Source organism: Dendropsophus ebraccatus, chromosome 5 (assembly GCF_027789765.1).
Source record: "Dendropsophus ebraccatus isolate aDenEbr1 chromosome 5, aDenEbr1.pat, whole genome shotgun sequence".
NCBI lineage: Eukaryota > Metazoa > Chordata > Amphibia > Anura > Hylidae > Dendropsophus > Dendropsophus ebraccatus.
The window spans coordinates 147,531,496-147,553,181 of NC_091458.1; the positions used below are offsets into that span (position 1 = coordinate 147,531,496).

The window sequence follows — 21,686 nt, forward strand, 5'->3', positions numbered from 1 at the left end:
TTGGCAATTAATTATAAATAAAATGGGCCTATTGTGATGCTTATAACGGTTTTATTTTTTCACCTACGGGGCTGTATGGGGTGTCATTTTTTCCGCCATGATCTCTAGTTTTTATTAATACCATATTTGTGAAGATCGGACGTTTTGATCACTTTTTATTAATTTTTTTATATATATAATGTAACATAAAATCGGTAATCCGCGCACTTTTTTCCCTCTTTTCGTGTACGCCGTTTACCGTTCGCAATGACGCTTGTTATATTTTAATAGATCGGACAATTACGCACGCTACGGTATATTATATGTTTATCTATTTATTTATTTTTATATGTTTTATTTATATAATGGGAAAGGGGGGTGATTTAGACTTTTATTGGGGGAGGGGTTTGGGGGTAGTGTGTTAGTGTTTTTAACTTTTTTTTTTTACACTTTTGAAGTCCCTTTGGGGGACTTTTACATTCACTACTTTGATTTCTACACTGATGAATGCTATGCCATAGGCATAGCATTGATCAGTGTTATCGGCGCTCTGCTCATTGAGCCTGCCTGTGCAGGCTCAGTGACCAGAGCGCCGATCGGACCGCGCGGAGGCAGGTGAGAGAGCTCCGGCGGCCCGTTTTACCGATCGGGACCCCCGCAGTGTGACTGCCCCTGTCACTTACACTTAAACGCCGCGGTCGCGCCGCGATCGCGGCGTTTAAGGAGTTAATGACACGCGGCAGCGCGATCGCTGCAGCGTGTCATTACCGGTGGGGTCCCGGCTGCTCACTGCAGCCGGCCCCCACCTGCTATGAAGCGCGCTCCGCTCCGGAGCACGCTTCATAGCGTGAGAAACACCCAGGGCGTACAGTTACGCCCTAGGTCGTCTGGGGACAGACTTCCATGGCGTAACTATACGCCCTGGGTCGTCTAAGGGTTAAAGTGTCTTGGTGTTGCTCTAACAAAATCAATGTTTTGCAGGAGGGGCATAAAGTGGATCTGTCAGCAGAAAGATGTGTGTAAATAATGCCATATCTAAAAAAAATCTATTAATCATGATTTTCTATCTCTATGCCTTTTCCAGCAATAGGATATAATCATTTTTAATATTAAAGGGAACCTGTCCTCAAGACAATGACAATCATGTTATAGAGCAGGAAGAACTCAGCAAATTGATATATATATATATATATATATATATATATATATATATTTTGAGGTAAAAATTTTTTAGTATAATCGATAATTAAAATCCCTGCTCATTCTGTAATAAGGAGTCCACTGGGCGGTTTCACTCAATAGACTGGACTCTTTAGCCAGAAACAGAAACAGAGATTTCAATCAATAAATTACAACTTATACTGAATGTTTTCCAATAAAGATATATATCAATCTGCTCAACTCTTCCTGCTCTTCCTGTGTCCCCCAACCCCCCCCCCCCCCCCCCCCCCCGGCCCGGAAGTGTGGTGCATTATAATCACCGCATTCGTGTCGACCCCCGTCCGCCATCTTCTGACAATGACGTCATCATCGGGAGTCCGGTCGAACCGCTCCAGCTGTCCCTCATGCCACCCCCCCCTCTGCCACGTCATCAGCTGCTCAGCCGTGATTGGCTATAATGCACCACACTTCCGGGGGTGGCGTGGGTGGGGTGGAACATGGGGAAGGGGGCCATTCACTTACATAACACACATTACAAAGTTGTATAACTTTGTAATGTGTGGTATTTTGTGAATAAATGTTTAGCGCCGCATTACCCCTTTAAGCAAACAGGGCTAAAGTACTCAGGCGGCATTTGTCAGCATAACAGGATCCCAGAATTAGCTGTCCCATCTCTTCTTATTAAACATTTCTCGGCTAACCCTGAATACATTTCTATAATAACAATACCTGCAGCAAAGTTTTCTGCTGACAGGTCTGCTTTAGGCTATGTTAGGCCTCATTCACACATCCATAGTTCAGCCAGTGAATACGGACCTGTAATGGTGGACCGCACTAAGAATGTGCAGTAACAGTGCTACGCAGTTTACGGAGCACTATGTAGAAGACAATAATTCGTGCTGCAAATGCAAGTCCGCACTATAATCTATCCTTTATTTTTTTTGTAGCGCGGGACGTGGACCTGAACACTTGTACAGATGTGTGAACAGGGCCATTGAAATATATTTGTCCTATGTGTTGCCTGCAATGTCAGGGTCCCCTAATAGCCATATAGGACCCCTTTGTAGCCAGTAAGACCGCCCTTGTAGCCAGCAGAACCTGATTACGGGAGCATTGATGTCCCTGTACCCAGTGGGATTAGCAGATGCATGCTGCAATACTAATGATCGCACTGCGCACGTGTAGGAAGGCCGTTCTGGGTACGAGAGATGGCTTTGCCCCCAAGTGCTGACGTCACCATACCCAAGAAGATGAAAGGAAGTAGGACATCACTGTAAGAAAGGTTGCATCATGTGACTGGACCAGCAATCTCCGAGTAAAGCCAACAAGGAATATATAAGTTCTTTAGTTAAGGGTTAATTTTGGTTCTTTTTTTTTCAATTTTTCCAGAAATACCCCTTTAGGCTATGTTTAAACAAAGTAAAAATAAGGGCAAATAATGACCATTATTAAAGGGGAACTGTCAGCCAGTTAGATTAATCTAAACTGCTGATAGCTCCTTATTGCACCAAAAACGCCATGGATAAAGGTGTGTTTTACCTTAATCCTCATTACCGTTTCAGTAAAGTTTGGCATTTGCTCCAAAGTCTGGTAAGGACCCACAGGGCATCCCTCTCTGTGTATTATCAATGTGAGATCAGTGGCCCAAACTCATTTAACCCTTTGAAAACAGCTGTTACTTATTCAAATCATGAAAAATGCCAATCTGCCCACTTTGATGCCAGTTTTTATACCCAGAACCACTTTGGGCCAGGCTGGTCTCTCTTGGGTATGATGCGGGGCATCCCTCTCTGTGTATTATCAGTGTGAGATCAGTGGCCCAAAGTCAATTTTATTTTTAAATCATAATTTTGTGGTTTTACTTTGATGCCCATTTTTATGCCAACCGTGGGGTCTTTTTTGCCATTTTTATCACCGGTCCTCTCAGGGCCCCTCACTTACGGTAGGGTATGAATATTATACATTTTCTGTAAGAATAATAGCTAAAACAGAAAAAAGAAAAATCCTCTGAATAAGAAACTGCCGAATAAGAAACCAACTTCAGCCCCGAATAAGAAACCAACTTCAGCCTCGTCACCAGGCTGTACCAGGGCTGTATACCAGGCAGTACCAGGGCTGTATACCAGGCAGTACACCAGGCAGTACCAGGGCTGTATACCAGGCAGTACCAGGGCTGTATACCAGGCAGTACCAGGGCTGTATACCAGGCAGTACCAGGGCTGTATACCAGGGCTGTATACCAGGCAGTACCAGGGCTGTATACCAGGCAGTACCAGGGCTGTATACCAGGCAGTACCAGGGCTGTATACCAGGCAGTACCAGGGCTGTATACCAGGCAGTACACCAGGCAGTACCAGGGCTGTATACCAGGTAGTACACCAGGCAGTACCAGGGCTGTATACCAGGCAGTACCAGGGCTGTATACCAGGCAGTACCAGGGCTGTATACCAGGGCTGTACACCAGGCAGTACCAGGGCTGTATACCAGGCAGTACCAGGGCTGTATACCAGGCTGTACACCAGGCAGTACCAGGGCTGTACACCAGGCAGTACCAGGGCTGTACACCAGGCAGTACCAGGGCTGTACACCAGGCAGTACCAGGGCTGTATACCAGGCAGTACCAGGGCTGTATACCAGGCAGTACCAGGGCTGTACACCAGGCAGTACCAGGGCTGTATACCAGGCAGTACCAGGGCTGTACACCAGGCAGTACCAGGGCTGTATACCAGGCAGTACCAGGGCTGTATACCAGGCAGTGCCAGGGCTGTATACCAGGGCTGTACACCAGGCAGTACCAGGGCTGTATACCAGGCAGTACCAGGGCTGTATACCAGGCAGTGCCAGGGCTGTATACCAGGGCTGTACACCAGGCAGTACCAGGGCTGTATACCAGGCAGTACCAGGGCTGTACACCAGGCAGTACCAGGGCTGTACACCAGGCAGTACCAGGGCTGTACACCAGGCAGTGCCAGGGCTGTATACCAGGCTGTATACCAGGCAGTACCAGGGCTGTATACCAGGCAGTGCCAGGGCTGTATACCAGGGCTGTACACCAGGCAGTACCAGGGCTGTATACCAGGCAGTACCAGGGCTGTACACCAGGCAGTACCAGGGCTGTACACCAGGCAGTACCAGGGCTGTATACCAGGCAGTACCAGGGCTGTATACCAGGCTGTACACCAGGCAGTACCAGGGTTGTACACCAGGCAGTACCAGGGCTGTATACCAGGCTGTACCAGGGCTGTATACCAGGCTGTACACCAGGCAGTGCCAGGGCTGTATACCAGGCTGTACACCAGGCAGTACCAGGGCTGTATACCAGGCAGTACCAGGGTGTACACCAGGCAGTGCCAGGGCTGTATACCAGGCTGTATACCAGGCAGTGCCAGGGCTGTATACCAGGCAGTACCAGGGTTGTACACCAGGGCTGTATACCAGGAAGTACCAGGGCTGTATACCAGGAAGTACCAGGGCTGTATACCAGGAAGTACCAGGGCTGTATACCAGGCAGTACCAGGGCTGTATACCAGGGCTGTATACCAGGCAGTACCAGGGCTGTACACCAGGCAGTACCAGGGCTGTATACCAGGCAGTACCAGGGCTGTACACCAGGCAGTACCAGGGCTGTATACCAGGCAGTACCAGGGCTGTATACCAGGCAGTACCAGGGCTGTATACCAGGCTGTACCAGGGCTGTATACCAGGCAGTGCCAGGGCTGTATACCAGGCAGTACCAGGGCTGTATACCAGGCAGTACCAGGGCTGTATACCAGGAAGTACCAGGGCTGTATACCAGGCAGTACCAGGGCTGTACACCAGGCCTGTGGGGGGATCGTGCCGGACGTGCCTGGCCCTTTATGCCGCCGCTGCCGCCAGGACGCCGCTTACTCAGCAGTGGGCGTGGTCACAAGGTGCCTGACGCGCTGGGCGGTGGGAGAGGCGCAGACGTCACGGATCACTACCCGAAGGACGGAGACATGTGGCCGGTATGGAACGTGATTCGGCGGCATCTGAGCACGGCTGCACCCCGGGGACTGGTGTACGAGAAGCACGGAGAGCCCTCACAGGTGTTACGGTAAGAGGCAGAGCAGCACGGCATCATGGGAGGAAGGACACACGGGAGGAACGTGATGTCCCGGTGACTGCTGGGAAGAAGGGGCGTGTCCACACTACCTATATGTCTGTGCAGCTGCTGTATATAGGGGATGTGCCAGGCAGGGAGGAGGGGGTCATGTATGGAAGGAGTCTCACTATGTGATTGGTGGATGGAACCTGCTCTCAGCATCCATGTAAATCCTATGAAGGTTGTGCAAAGTCCAGGCCAGGACCACTGACCCATATACTATGCAGGCCAGGACCACTGACCCATATACTATCCATGCCGGGGTCACTGACCCATATACTATGCATGCCGGGGTCACTGACCCATATACTATGCATGCCGGGGTCACTGACCCATATACTATCCATGCCGGGGTCACTGACCCATATACTATCCAGGCCAGGACCACTGACCCAAATACTATCCATGCCGGGGTCACTGACCCATATACTATCCAGGCCGGGGTCACTGACCCATATACTATGCAGGCCGGGGTCACTGACCCATATACTATCCATGCCGGGGTCACTGACCCATATACTATCCAGGCCGGGGTCACTGACCCATATACTATGCATGCCGGGGTCACTGACCCATATACTATCCATGCCGGGACCACTGACCCATATACCATCAAAGCCAAGGTCACTGACCCATATACTATGCAGGCCGGGGTCACTGACCCATATACTATCCAGGACAGGACACCTGACCCATATACCATCAAAGCCAAGGTCACTGACCCATATACTATCCATGCCGGGGTCACTGACCCATATACTATCCATGCCGGGGTCACTGACCCATATACTATCCAGGCCAGGACCACTGACCCATATACTATCCAGGCTAGGGCCACTCACTCATGTGCTATCAATAGGATAGTGTATGTCATTGGACCCAAAGCCACCAGTCAACTAGTCATATGTGCTGCCATTCCTGCTCAGGAGCTGAGGAGGGGAGGGCAGCAGTACCAGTCACACAAGTCATTCTTAAAGGGATTACCCAGTGCTACACAATTGTGACATACCAGCTCAGGCAGGGGTAACAATGAAACATTGCTACCTACCTGCTGTGACCTTCCAGATCAGCTTGATCCCCAGCGCCATTTTCAGGAACTTTGTAGTTTATTTGGTAAGTGGTGCCCTGGGTGCGGGGCTACTACCCTCATTGTGTCAGCCGACCCCTTCTAATAAATAAGTGATTGACAGCTGTAATACGGACTGAAAATCTGCAGCAGTACATGTGAATGAATCTGCTGGTGTAACATTGTTTCTGTTCCCTTTAGTCTGAAGAATATAGAAGTCCCTTCTCCAACTGACTATGAAGTGCGAGTTAAAATGTTGGCCGCCCCCATAAATCCTTCAGACCTCAACATGGTTCAAGGTGAGATGTATTATACGTTTAATGTTTATTTAGGGAAATGTGACTTGTGTGTATAGAGATCTGTTTTCAGGCTATTGTTTGTAGATCTGCCAGATCCCCAAGGGTCATATGTCACAATATGCAGCTGTGTATGAGCACCGATCAGCAACATCCATAGTGCAGACCTATAAACCAGTGACATCCATAGTGCAGACCTATAAACCAGTGACATCCATAGTGCAGACCTATAAACCAGTGACATCCATAGTGCAGACCTATAAACCAGTGACATCCATAGTGTAGACCTATAAACCAGTGACATCCATAGTGCAGACCTATAAACCAGTGACATCCATAGTGCAGACCTATAAACCAGTGACATCCATAGTGCAGACCTATAAACCAGTGACATCCATAGTGCAGACCTATAAACCAGTGACATTCATAGTGCAGACCTATAAACCAGTGACATCCATAGTGCAGACCTATAAACCAGTGACATCCATAGTGCAGACCTATAAACCAGTGACATCCATAGTGCAGACCTATAAACCAGTGACATCCATAGTGCAGACCTATAAACCAGTGACATCCATAGTGCAGACCTATAAACCAGTAATATCCATAGTGCAGACCTATAAACCAGTAATATCCATAGTGCAGACCTATAAACCAGTGATATCCATAGTGCAGACCTATAAACCAGTGATATCCATAGTGCAGACCTATAAACCAGTGATATCCATAGTGCAGACCTATAAACCAGTGATATCCATAGTGCAGACCTATAAACCAGTAATATCCATAGTGCAGACCTATAAACCAGTAATATCCATAGTGCAGACCTATAAACCAGTGATATCCATAGTGCAGACCTATAAACCAGTGATATCCATAGTGCAGACCTATAAACCAGTGATGTCCATAGTGCAGACCTATAAACCAGTGACATCCATAGTGCAGACCTATAAACTAGTTACATCCATAGTGCAGACCTATAAACCAGTGACATCCATAGTGCAGACCTATAAACTAGTTACATCCATAGTGCAGACCTATAAACCAGTGATGTCCATAGTGCAGACCTATAAACTAGTTACATCCATAGTGCAGACCTATAAACTAGTTACATCCATAGTGCAGACCTATAAACCAGTGATGTCCATAGTGCAGACCTATAAACTAGTTACATCCATAGTGCAGACCTATAAACCAGTGATATCCGTAGTGCAGACCTATAAACCAGTAATATCCATAGTCCAGACCTATAAACTAGTTACATTCATAGTGCAGACCTATAAACTAGTTACATCCATAGTGCAGACCTATAAACCAGTGATATCCATAGTGCAGACCTATAAACCAGTAATATTCATAGTGCAGACCTATAAACCAGTGACCTTAATAGGGCAGTGTCATTGGCTCCTAAGGCTAGGTTCACACTATGTAACTGTGCGGCTGTAATTGTGCGGCGGTATTTTTGGTGGTTCATGCGTACGCTGGAAAGTATACGATATATGGCTGCACAGTGCACACTATGTATGAATCTACGGCCCTATCGTAAACGGACCCGTAAAAAATGAACAAGACCATTGTTTGCGGCTGGACATGCGGCCGTCGATTGACAGGCGGTCCGTACGGAGTACTTCAAAAATAGCCGGCAATGATGCCGAATGCCGATGCCTCTAATAGTTAATATATTAAATTAATAAAACACATTTTCTTTGTAATAAAGTCCCTTTCGTTGTTCAATAATCTAATTCTAACGAATCCATCATTTTGCAATTAAATATACTGTTATAATAAATATATATATAAATAAATGTATATTTATATATATATTTATTTTTTGACAGTATATTTAATTGCACAATGATGGATTCGTTAGAATTAAATTATTGAACAACGAAACTGATTTTATTTCAATGAAAATGTGTTTTATTAATTAAATATTAATTAGTACAGGAAGCTCCATAAGCCGTTAATTCATATTGCCGGCAATAGCGCATTCTGTACTAATCATCACTTTACTGTAATTAAAACATCAAATGTTTCTTCTAATTATGTTATCACAATAGCATTATTAGAAGAAACATTTAGAATTATATGTGCGCTCAGCTGATTGGCTGATCGGCTGAGCGCACATATAATTAGCGGGTCCGCAGCACAGTGACTTCATTGTGCTGCGGACCAGCGAAGAGGACACATCGGGGTGAGTATACAGATCTCCCCACCCCCTCCCCTGCACTGCACCCCTCCCAGCAAGGAAGGGGGGTCACTTAACCCCTTCCTTGCTGGGATGGGTGCAGTCTGACATCAGTCTGGCCCCCAAGGGGTTAAGGGGGATACAATACATCCTCCCTTAACCCCTTGGGGGCCAGACTGTAAGCAGCGATCTGTAAAGATGCTGCATACTGTAAGGAGCACAACACCGCTCACAATGATGGGTGTTGTGCTCCTGTTTGTGTGTTTTTTGTGTGTTTCTCCCTTTTTGTTTTTCAGATATCGGTATCCTGGGGATTACGTCGGATTCGGTGGACTACGTCTATGACCAGCGGTTGTTGTTTTTTTTTTTTTTTTTTTTTTTTTTTTAATAAAATGGTCAATGAGGGGTGTGGGGGTGTTTTTATTTGAATAAAAAATTTTTTTAACTTGTGTCTTGTCTTTATTTCTTTACTTTATAGACTTAGTAGTGGAAGCCGTCTAATAGACGGAATCCATTACTAAGTTGGGGCCTAGTGTTAGCCGGTATAAAATGGCTAACACTACCCCCCTATTATTACCCCAGTACCCAATGCCACCAGGGGTACTGGGAAGAGACGGGTGCCAGTGGTCCTGGAGCGTCAAAATTGGCGCTCCTGGTCCGGGCGGCAGCAGGCTGGTAAGATTTAGGCTGGGGAGGGCCTAAACCAATGGCTCTTCCCACCCTGGTGTTACCAGGCTGCTGTCGTTTAGTTTTTAACACGTCTGGTTATAAAAATAGGGGGGACCCTATGCGTTTTTTTTAAATTATTTATTTAAAAATAAACCCCGCATAGGGTCCCCCCTATTTTTATAACCAGCTGGGTTAAAAACCAAACGACAGCAGCCTGGTAACACCAGGGTGGGAAGAGCCATTGGTTTAGGCCCTCCCCAGCCTAAATCTTACCAGCCTGCTGCCGCCCGATCCAGGAGCGCCAATTTTGATGCTCCGGGACCACTGGCACCCGGCTCTTCCCAGTACCCCTGGTGGCATTGGGTACTGGGGTAATAATAGGGGGTTAGCGTTAGCCATTTTATACCGGCTAACACTAGGCCCCAACTTAGTAATGGATTCCGTCTATTAGACGGCTTCCACTACTAAGTCTATAAAGTAAAGAAATAAAGACAAGACACAAGTTAAAATTTTTTTTATTCAAATAAAAACACCCCCACACCCCTCATTGACCATTTTATAAAAAAAAAACAACAAACAACCGCTGGTCATCGACGTAGTCCACCGAATCCGACGTAATCCCCAGGATACCGATATCTGAAAAACAAAAAGGGAGAAACACACAAAAAACACACAAATAGGAGCACAACACCCATCATTGTGAGCGGTGTTGTGCTCCTTACAGTATGCAACATCTTTACAGATCGCTGCTTACAGTCTGGCCCCCAAGGGGTTAAGGGAGGATGTATTGCATCCCCCTTAACCCCTTGGGGGCCAGACTGATGTCAGACTGCACCCATCCCAGCAAGGAAGGGGTTAACTGACCCCCCTTCCTTGCTGGGAGGGGTGCAGTGCTGGGGAGGGGGTGGGGAGAGCTCTATACTCACCCCGATGTGTCCTCTTCGCTGGTCCGCAGCACAATGAAGTCAATTATATGTGCGCTGAGCCGATCAGCCAATCAGCTGAGCGCACATATAATTCTAAATGTTTCTTCTAATAATGCTATTGTGATAACATAATTAGAAGAAACATTTGATGTTTTAATTAAAGTAAAGTGATGATTAGTACAGAATGCTCTATTGCCGGCAATATGAATTAACGGCTTATGGAGCTTCCTGTACTAATTAATATTTAATTAATAAAACACATTTTCGTTGAAATAAAATCAGTTTCGTTGTTCAATAATTTAATTCTAACGAATCCATCATTGTGCAATTAAATATACTGTCAAAAAATAAATATACATTTATTTATATAGATATTTATTTTAACAGTATATTTAATTGCAAAATGATGGAATCGTTTAAATTAAATTATTGAACAATGAAAGGGACTTTATTACAACGAAAATGTGTTTTATTAATTCAATATATTAAACATGAGAGGCATCGGCATCGGCATACTGCAGAGGATCGCAAACCCCGGTAATAGCAATTCATGTAAACTGTTTCCCTGCTTTCCCAGATGCATCCAGAGGTGTTTGCATCACTTTCTTAAGATTTTATTTGTTATTTTTAGTTGAACCAGATTTCCAAGTAAATGACCGTATGTTTTCAGCCGCATGTCTATTTTTTCCCACGGCCGTAGTTTCATCCGCACATTTACAGCCGCATAAAAAATACAGCCGCACAGTTACATAGTGTGAACCTAGCCTAAACCTGTAAACCCTCTGGCTGGAGACAGCATTATACCTCCGGCCACAAGAGGCCGCTCTTATTCCCCCCTGCGTTGCGGCGCACAAGTGACCTCATGCACTCGCAAAGCCTGAAGACTGAGGAAGAAGCCAGAGGAAGGAACAGCTGCAGCTGGTGTTTTTTTTCTGTCCTCCTCTGTTTTTATGAAACATTAATGGTTTACTGAAACCTCTGAAAAGGCTTCTTGATCTGTGCTTCCTGACTGTAAGAACGGCCACGGACGTGTGAAGAGGGTCTTATTGTTTCCTATATTTACAGAGAGTCATGCCTGTTACGTAAATCTATGTATGTATGAGCCTAAAGTTTTGTCTTTTGCAGGAACCTATGCGCTGCTGCCCCAGCTTCCGACGGTAGGGGGAAACGAAGGAGTAGGTGTGGTGGTTGAGGTTGGGAACCATGTGTCTTCGGTTCGGCCTGGTGATTGGGTGATTCCTGTGGATGCTGGTCTAGGTAGGTGAGAAGAAGGAATAACAAAAGTCTATGCTCCAGATTTATCATGGCTTTTGTGTCTTTTTTTGGGTGAATATACTTTTTCTGACGTAGTGGTATTAATGATTGATCAACCGGATGATTATTCGTTGTCTGCAATTTTTGAGTTTGAGTTTGAGTTTTTGTGCAAGTGATAATAATTGGACAGATTCGCAAAGGTTTTTGTGCACAATAGATAGATGCCACACAAAAGTACCCTGCAATAAAAGTACCCTGCAATAAAAGTACCCTGCAATAAAAGAAACAGAAAAAAAATCATGCTGTCATTAGACTGAATGATACATTTCCCCTTATGTCTTTATTACCTCTAAAATGCTATTCAAAAGGGGCACTGTGGTGTCATTTTTTTTCTGAATAGGTTTATGGAGATGGTGAACTTAAAAAAAAAAGAAAACCCCTATAAATACCTACTCCCCTGCCCTGTTTCTGTCACAGAGTTCTATCCTGTGTTCAGGATCATCATATACACTTGCCTGATCAGATTAGTGGCTGTAGTGGAGTCCTGCCATTGAATGACTAGGTCGACACAGCGTTTTTGCAGTCTGTTTAACGTATCCGTTTAAAGGAGAAGTCCGGCCATTTTTAAAATTTGGCAGCCAACAGGGGCGCGGGGGGGTGGATTTGATCACAATTAGGCACTGACCTCTCCCCGTGCCCGCAGTGAGCGGCTGGACCGGGGGCTCCATTGGGCTCTAGGATCTCTGGCACTGACACCTCACAACGCGGCTGATGGACAGTCAGTGACTGGAATGTGACGCCGCTTCACTCCCTGATTGGCTCAGTGGGCTGTCTATCAGCCAGGACAGGCATTTGCTCCCGAGTCGTGACTCTGTCAGTAGGTTTATGGTCCTATCTCAGGGTAGCATAAACTAGTGACAGAGAAGCTGAACAGAATGCTGGATCAGCTGATTCAGAGAGATCCTCCTGAATAACATGGACAATAAGTAGTCCTCTCCATTAGTCCTGGATATTCATGAGAAGCAAAAACTCCGCCCACCAACTGCTGATTGGTTATCTTATTGGTTTCCGTGCTGTGTATAGCCAGTCAGCTGTCAATCAGCAGCTGGAGGGTGGGGGAAGGCGTTTGTCAAGAATCCCATTCTCCTGCATATTAGGAGAACGACTGAACAAAATGATAGAAGTAATACACTGATCTGTTCAGCATTTCTGTCACTAGTTTATGCTGCCCTGAGGCCACATAAACCTAGTGACAGATTTTCTTTAAGGGTGCCTTCCCACCTACCGGATCCGTAGTGGATTTCACGCTGCGAATTCAGAGCGAAATCAGCTGCGGATCCAGTGTCATTCATCCAGTGTCATGACACCCCGCTGCGAGTATGTAAATTAACCCCCCAGTGGCCTGACCGTAACACTGACAGCGGCTGAAGCGTACTGATAGTGGTACCCATCGTCTTGCACAGACAGATTGTGCAGGCTCCCCTCTGCTGGGCACGGCTCTCTCCTCATGCCCCCCCCCCCCCTGAAGCAAGCTGGAGCGGTGTGTGCAGCAGCGAGTGCCGTGAGGAGAGAACCGTGCCCGGCAGCAGCACAGCGGAGGGGAGTCTGCATGATCAGTCTGTGCAGGAGGATGGGTGCCGCTGTCAGTATGCTCCAGCCGCTGTCAGTTTTACGGTCAGGCTGTCAATCCCGCTGCGAGTATGTATTGTCAAAAGAGTTGAATGACACTGGATACGCAATGGATTTCGCAGGACAAATGGCAGCCGATAAGTATTGGAAGACTGGAGATTTTTAATTAGAAGTAAATTACATATCTATATAACTATCTGACACCAATTGATTTGAAAGAAAAAAAAAACTTGTCGGAGTACCCCTTTAAAACTGGAGAGGAATTGAAACAGAAAATATATTCGTAAATTGTAGGAGATTGTAGTAACCTAAAACCTGAAAAAAAACCCTTGTTCTGATTGGTCAGTAATTGGGCTCTTACAGAAGCAGGCGGACATTATGGGTACTACTCCAATAGAGAGGTAGGTGTGTATAGGTAGGAAGGCTGTTATAATAATTAAGACCTGCTGTTTCTACCTTCAGTCCGCCCACCTGGTCACCCCTAGATCTGTAGATCTCCATCTAAGTGTCCCTTCTGTCACTCAGGTAAGCCCCATTGACATCACAGTAATACCTCAGGAAGGGCATGCCTTGGATTGACCTATTTCTACACATTGTATCCAATGAGCCAGAGGCCATGAAATGGAAGCGAGAATTTCATGGCCGTCGCGTCATTGGAACTCAGTACCGTAACCAACGTTTATTGCATGCGAGTGTCAGACACCCCCATACCTATATACTGCAGACGCTAGACGCAGGACTCAGTTACAAGGCCTGTTATACTGGACTTCAGTCATGTCTTGCTGCACATTTTAGTCTTTTTTTATTTAGTTGTTTTTTTATCATTCTTCCATTTTTTTTTTTCATTCATTTTTATTTGCTATGAAATTGTACAAAAAAAAAAACCCAGGATTTTACCAAATAATATTGTTCACATTTGATCCGCAGGCACATGGCGAACGGAGGGCTTATTCAGCGAGGAAGCCCTAGTGCGAGTCCCCAGTGACATATCTATAGTGGGCGCTGCCACTTTAAGCGTTAACCCCTGTACTGCATACAGACTGCTCTCTGATTACGAAACCCTTCGGCCAGGTGAGTAGTAATGTCATATGGGGAGAACAACCCCTATAGGTTGTATAATGCTTTTTGCCATTCATCCATCGTTTGTCGTTCTTCACAGGGGACTCTGTAATCCAGAATGCCAGCAACAGCAGTGTAGGGCAGGCTGTTATACAGCTTGCAGCATCGTTGGGTATTACGACCATTAACGTTGTACGAGACAGGTGCGTATATAAAATATCAGTCGTTTTTAAAAAATAAATGTAAACTTACTGTAGATGATGAGTAAAAGGGCTACTTTCAAATCAAATAGTGTCAGAAAGTTATATAGATTTGTAATTTACGTCTAGTTAGAAATCTCCAGTCTTCTAGTACTTATCAGCTGCTGTATGTCCTGCAGGAAGTAGTGTATTCTTCCATGTCAGGAACTGTCAAGAGCAGTAGCAAATCCCCATAGAAAACCTCTCCTGTTCTGGACAGTTCCTGACATGGACAGAGATGGCAGCAGAGAGCACTGTGTCAGGCTATGTTGACACTACATAAGAGACTGGTCGGGTCACGGAACGGCCGCTCTCAGAAATGATCATCCCGGCCGGTACGAAGATCTTTAGCGCCACAGAGTTCTGATGTGGCGCACCCTTGTGCGTTCGCATCAGAACTCCCCACTGCACACTATGGAGCGTGCGGCCGGAGAGAGTCAGATGTTTGCGGCGCCGCTAGGGAACCGGGCCGGAGCGTAAATTATGTGTATACGCTCTGGCCGGGATCCCATAGACGGAAATGTAACGTATATATTCGTAATAATCACGACCATTGTTGCAATGTGAAACAACGGCCGTAGTTTTACGAAAATATACGTAGTTTGAACATAGCCTCAGACTGGAAAGAATACACCACTTCCTGCAGGGCATACAGCAGCTGATAAGCACTGGAAGACTTGAGATTTTTAAATAGAAGTAAATTACAAATCTATATAACTTTCTGATATCAGTGTATTGGAAAGTGCCGGAGTATCTCTTTAAAAAAAAACTGAAATATGTATTTACAGGTCAGATCTAAAAAGCTTGGTGGATAGACTTCGGGATTTAGGGGCTGACCATGTGATCACAGAAGAACAACTGCGCAAGCCAGAAATGAAAGATCTGTTTAAGGTAAAATAAATCTTTTTTTATTTATTCTCGTTACTTCCACCTACTCGGACGCTCTTAGTCATTGAGCTCTCTCTCTTACAGAACTGCCCCCGCCCACGATTGGCATTAAACTGTGTTGGTGGGAAAAGCACGACTGAAATGTTGCGTCATTTGGAGTAAGTCATTTCAGCTCCTTCACTGGAATACTATAGTGTCAGAGCATGGTTGTAATTATACCTTTTGTATGTACTATGTAAAAAATTACCATACAATAATTAGCCATGTTTTATAGACTGGTCTGTTTTAAAGGGGCACTCCATCTAAATGTTTTTTTCTTTCAAACTGGTGTCAGAAAGTTATATAGATTTGTAAGTTACTTATATTTAAAAATCTGTAGTCTTCCATTACTTATCAGCTGCTGTATGCCCTGCAGGAAGTGGTGTATTCTTTCCAGTCTGACACCTCTGCCAATTGTCAAGAGCAGCAGCAAATCCCCATACAAAACCAGGAGTGGTGGTGCTATGAAAAATATATTAAAAAAAAAAAAGAAAAAATCTCCTGCTCTGGACAGAGGTGGCAGCAGAGAGCACTGTGTCAGACTGTAAAGAATACACACACAGATTTTTAGATAGAAGTAAATTACAAATCTGTATAACTTTCTGACACCAGTTGATTTGAAATAAAAAAAAAACTATTGCTGGAGTACCCCTTTAAGCACAAACAGACATGAAAAATCTGTATAGGTGAGCTATAAGTAGCTTTCTGTAGTTTAGAAAGGGTCTTTCTTTATTTTCCTTTATTTTAGTAGGGACTGCTAGTTTGTTTTGTACACTGTAACGTCTTAATGATCATGAATGTCATAAATATTATTTGCTTTTTAGTTATGGTGGCACAATGGTGACCTATGGAGGAATGGCTAAGCAGCCAGTTACTATCCCAGTGGTGAGTTTCCTCTACAGGATTGTATCAAGGTGTGAAATGTTAAATTTTAGAGCTCGACTGCCTATACGCCTTTTCATTGTGGTCATTAAGGGACCTTATTCTAGGCCGCTGCTTTTTAGGTCCATAAAATAGTACATAAAATTAAATTTTGAGAAAAATTACCACATATAATAATCAATAATTTCCCTTTACCCTTCCTTCTTCAAAAAAAACAAAAACAAACAAACACATACTCAGTATCGCCATGTCCATAACATTATGGTATTCTTTATTTTTTATCGGGAACGTGGTAAAAGGAAGAAGAAAAAAAAACACTTGGATTGCTGTAGCTATATTTTGTTAATCTCTGTAAAGCCATGCATATTCCAAAAAAAGTACCAATAACAACGACTTGCCCTGCAAAAAAATCATTTGCCTATGTCGATGGAGAAGTAAAAAAATAAAATGAAAATAAAAAAATTACACAGCTTGCGAGGTGATCATGGAAAAAAATTACTTGTGTAATGTGTGATGGGGAAGGAGTTAAAACAGACATTTCAGCAGCTAAATAAGCCCATGGTTAGATAGGGGGTCTCATCAGGATTCAGACATACCTGTTGTATCTTCAACATTTCCAGATTTTCAGCATCGAGATATCTGTCATTTTGGTAATATATAAATGAGGCTCAAAAGACAGGAGGGTTGTTCCCCAATACAGTAAAAGCCCAGTGGGTTGTTCCCCAACAGGGCAAAAGTCCAGAGGGTTGTTCTCCAGCATGATAAAAGTCCAGAGGGTTGTTCTCCAGCATGATAAAAGTCCAGAGGGTTGTTCTCCAGCATGGTAAAAGTCCAGAGGGTTGTTCTCCAGCATGGTAAAAGTCCAGAGGGTTGTTCTCCAGCATGGTAAAAGTCCAGAGGGTTGTTCTCCAGCATGGTAAAAGCCCAGAGGGTTGTTTCCCAGCATTGTAAAAGCCCAGAGGGTTGTTTCCCAGCATTGTAAAAGCCCAGAGGGTTGTTTCCCAGCATTGTAAAAGCCCAGAGGGTTGTTTCCCAGCATTGTAAAAGCCCAGAGGGTTGTTCCTCGACACAATAAAAGCCAAGAGGGTTGTTCCTCAGCACGGTAAAAGCCCAGAGGGTTGTTCCCTAGCACTATTAAAGCCCAGAGGATTTTTTCCCAGCATGGTAAAAACCCAGTGAGTTGTTTCCCAGCACGGTAAAAGCCCAGTGGGTTGTTCCCAGGAAAGTCCATAGAAGGAGCTAGTCTGTATGACTGCGGTCAGCTCTTGGTCATCCTGCATACAGCGCTGTTAGGGATAATATTGTCTAATCTGTAATTTAAAGGAGGACACTAATCAAGGTTCAGGCCTAGACATGGGCTCCGAGCATACATACCACTTGGTGGTCACCTGGGTAATCTCCACATCTCCACATTTTTTGTAATGGAGCATGAAGCCGCTGTTCATTTGATCAGTGAACCTGCCCGGTGATTTATTATACTTTGCCTGTTCCCATCTGTTCTTCCCACGCAGAGAAGCCCTGATATTCTGTTGGATAAATCATTAATCCTTCTCTTTTACTGGATCATAGTCATGTGAATGAGCACATTATGGCGGCACATTGAGTACGAGTAGATGTCACAGAGAGACGTCTTTCTATGTATCACCTCTTGTGTAGCCATCAGGCAATCCTCTCGGCTGCATTATAAACATGTAGACTCAGCCACGTGATTATTTCGAGGGAGAAAGCAATAAGCTGCCGCCTGATATCTTTGGTAGCGGCATATTTCTCACTGCAACAAAAGATCAACGGGGAGAGCCAAGAGGCCCCTTAACCCATTACAGCAGTTCTTATAATTTTTTTCTTAGAACATGTGTCTATTGCCCAGTGCCAGTGTACATACCTGCGAAGCTATGGCCCACTATCCAATCTGTACTTGGAATACATGGGATTTCGGTTAGTATGTAGATGACTTCTTCCAATTCATTCTTTCCAGTCTGACACAGCGCTCTCTGCTTCCCCCTCTGTCCATGTCAGGAACTGTCCAGAGCAGTAGTAGCAAATCCCCATAGAAAACCTCTTCTGCTCTGGACAGTTCCTGTCATGGACAGAGGTGGCAGCAGAGAGCACTGTTTCAGACTGGAAAGAATACACCACTTCCTTCAGGACATACCGCAGCTGATAAGTACTGGAAGACTTGAGATTTTTAAATATAAGTAAATTACTAATCTATAACTTTCTGAAACCAGTTGATTTAAAGGGGGAAAAATCGCCAGAGTTCCCCCTTTAATTTTAAACAGATGCCTACATGCAATGTCTGTAAATTGCTGGGACCATTGGCAGAAAACTGTAGTCTACTATTGATCTGCAGGCAGGGGTTGTCTCGATAAGTCAATGGACATAGCACCTGTTGTTAGAATAGTGTGCTGGCTTATTTGGTATACTCAAACTTCTATGTGTTACAGAGTTCAGATGAAAGTTGTTAAATGCGTTGACACTTTTTTTTACAGTTTTTCCCGTTTTCATTTATTTCAGAGTGCTCTAATATTTAAAAATGTGAAGCTCTGTGGTTTCTGGGTAACTCAGTGGAAAAAGGACCGCTATAACAGTGAGTATCCATGCATCACTCAATGCTCAACGTTACCTCACATAAGCCCTTAAAGGAAATGTGTCAAAAGACGTGCCTCAAAGGCTTCCATTATGAGGTCGTCTTATCACGTGACATAGAGCCGTGGCTTCTCCCGGATCATTCTCGCAGCCAGTCAGGGTGTGAACACTTAGACCCGGACAGATCAAAACTTTTCACATGTCTACCTCACATGTCAAAATATTTTTGTGATGACAGTGACACTTTCACACAGGCAGATTATCATTAATGAGCATTCCTAGGAACACTCATTTACCTGATAATCAACCATGTAAAAGGGCCAACCATCAGCCCGATGTGCGAGCAAACACCTGCTTGTCAGCTGATTTAATCTTTTGTGTGGTCCTTGTTATTGGCCGCACATCTCTCTATCTAAACAGGGGATGTGCAGCGAATAACAGTGCATTTTAGCGGCCGCACAAATGATGCAGCGATCGTTCGTGCTGCCCCTACGCATGATTAATTATGCCTTGTAAAGACACTGCAAGCAACAATGATATTACTAATGCTGCGTTTACACGGAACGATTATCGTGCGAATTTGCACGATAACAATAGAATTCGAACGATAATCGTACGTGTAAACGCAGCGAATGAGCAAACGACGAGCGAGAAATCGTTCATTTTGATCTTTGGACATGTTCTCAAATCGTGGTTGATAGTTCGCAAAAAATTCGCAGATCGTTCCGTGTGAACAGTCATTCGCCGATTTAACCAATGTGTGACATAGGCTTAAGCGATCGCAAAACGAATTTTCCGTACAATATATCGTACCGTCTAAACGCTGATCGTTATGAAAAAAAAAATCGTTACTCAGACATCGTTAATTGTACGATCGGGGGAATTATCGTTTCGTGTAAACGCAGCATAATTGTCTCTCATTAATATTTCCTTTGCTGTACGTTATTGCTAGATCGTACCCAAACTAGCGCACAGATTGGACGCTGGCATACTGCGCACATCCGGCTCTGGGGAGAAAGGCACATGACTGCTCTCTTCTTACTGCTCGTTCTAATGATGATACTGACACCAGTGTTTTTTTTTAAGATGGCAGGGACACTAACACTACCATACTATACCCACACATACACAGCTTAGCTACTCTTACATAAAGCTCAGTTTCACATGCACGCACAGCTCTGCTGCATTAACATATACACTCATAGAGATTGATAGATGGACACACGCATTTTAACACAGATAAATCTCTACCCTACCTGTACCAAAATTGAAGCTCCTTGCGACCATGGGACTAATCACATGACTGTGATATCATTGAAGGTCCAACAGTATCTTCATCTCTCATAAGTGCATGGGAGCTTTACTTGTAGGAAGCTGGATGTGATGTGCTCATTGCATCCAGCTTCCTCTCTGGCCTCCCACAGATGAGTGTTCAGCAAGCAAAAGGGAGAAGCCTGTGCCATAAGTGGCTGCACAGTTCTCTCAATGAGCAGGCATAGGGCTTATATAGGCCGGCCTGACTCTTATCGGGCTGCCTAGACTGTCTTATAGATTAAAAAATATGGTACATTTAGTCGTACGACAGTAGTTTACGTAAGTGAAGATTTACTTCAAAATAGTTTATTTTATATTTATTTTGCATAAAGATTTTTATTTCTCTACTTCTTATAACATGAATTTCTCTATAGATCGTGAAGAAATTACTAAGATGATTCGGGACCTCTGTGACTTAATCCGCAGAGGGGGGTTGCTTCCTCCCCCATGCACTGAATGGCCCCTGGAAGATTTCTCCCAGGCACTGCGAGATGCACAGACGCCATTCCTCTCCCGGAAACAGATCCTGATTATGTAATCGGGATACTTATTTATTTGCACTTGTCGTCTGACCGAGACCCTGCCAGAGGTGTACATTTATAGATATATTTTTATGTCTGTAAACAGTCTGTGAAATTTAAACTCTAATATAAGATTAAGGCTATGTTCTCTAGACGAAATTTTATCGGGAAAAGGCAGCCGTCTATTAACAATGACAGCTGCAAATAATGATCATTATCAATGGACGTCTGCCTGTTCCCGATAAATGCCGGCCCATTCCCGTAGTGGGAACATGGCCTCTATGTGACAGTATTTTACTTCTCTGTATATATTGCTTCATTAGAACATCCAAAACTTCCTTCAGTTGGTATATATATGGTTGATATATATTATGTATCGTATTACCTCCAGGTCCAGTCTATTCATGTATGTCAGGGAGGACACTGTACACAGCATTGCTCAGCTGAGATGTTGTGTGCAATGTGCAAGGCATTATATATATATATATATATATATATATATATATATATATATATACACACACAACACAATGCCTACATCTATATGCAATATGACAAACTCGCACAATAAGCAGCTCTGTTGACATAGATTGCATATACCTGTAAATAAAGCATAACTAAAACAATGTGTGATGTTTTTATTTTATTATTTGATGTAATTATTTCCAGCCCTGATCATACCTATACGCAGTACCAGGGTACAGTCATTATGTATCTGGCTATAGAAAGGAAACTGGAAATGGAGAGGCTTGTTATGCTGTGAGGTTTTATTGGTTTACCTACAGTTATGACTTTAGCTTGTGGCTAAAGATGAGCGAAACTCAAGCATGTTATAGGCTGAATTTATGTTTCCCCAGATTCTCTAGG

The 21,686-nt window shown here is 44.3% G+C and overlaps 1 protein-coding gene and 1 long non-coding RNA gene across 2 annotated transcripts in view; one reads left to right on the forward strand and one right to left on the reverse strand.

The window, feature by feature from the left end:
• The window catches only part of LOC138793187 (uncharacterized), a 15,739-nt gene extending 10,467 nt beyond the window's left edge, over positions 1-5,272 (reverse strand). The window contains exon 1 of the long non-coding RNA XR_011363227.1: positions 5,029-5,272. This is a non-coding gene — a long non-coding RNA (uncharacterized lncRNA). The remainder of the gene's footprint in view (positions 1-5,028) is intronic.
• On the forward strand, positions 4,923-21,330 carry MECR (mitochondrial trans-2-enoyl-CoA reductase). The gene is made up of 10 exons (XM_069971573.1): positions 4,923-5,215; positions 6,531-6,628; positions 11,534-11,665; positions 14,219-14,362; positions 14,451-14,553; positions 15,378-15,480; positions 15,562-15,635; positions 16,341-16,401; positions 18,913-18,985; positions 20,673-21,330. The coding sequence occupies exons 1-10, from the start codon at positions 4,998-5,000 to the stop codon at positions 20,834-20,836; spliced, it is 1,170 nt and encodes a 389-aa protein (XP_069827674.1). The 5' UTR covers positions 4,923-4,997; the 3' UTR covers positions 20,837-21,330.
• The last annotated feature ends 356 nt before the right edge of the window (positions 21,331-21,686 follow it).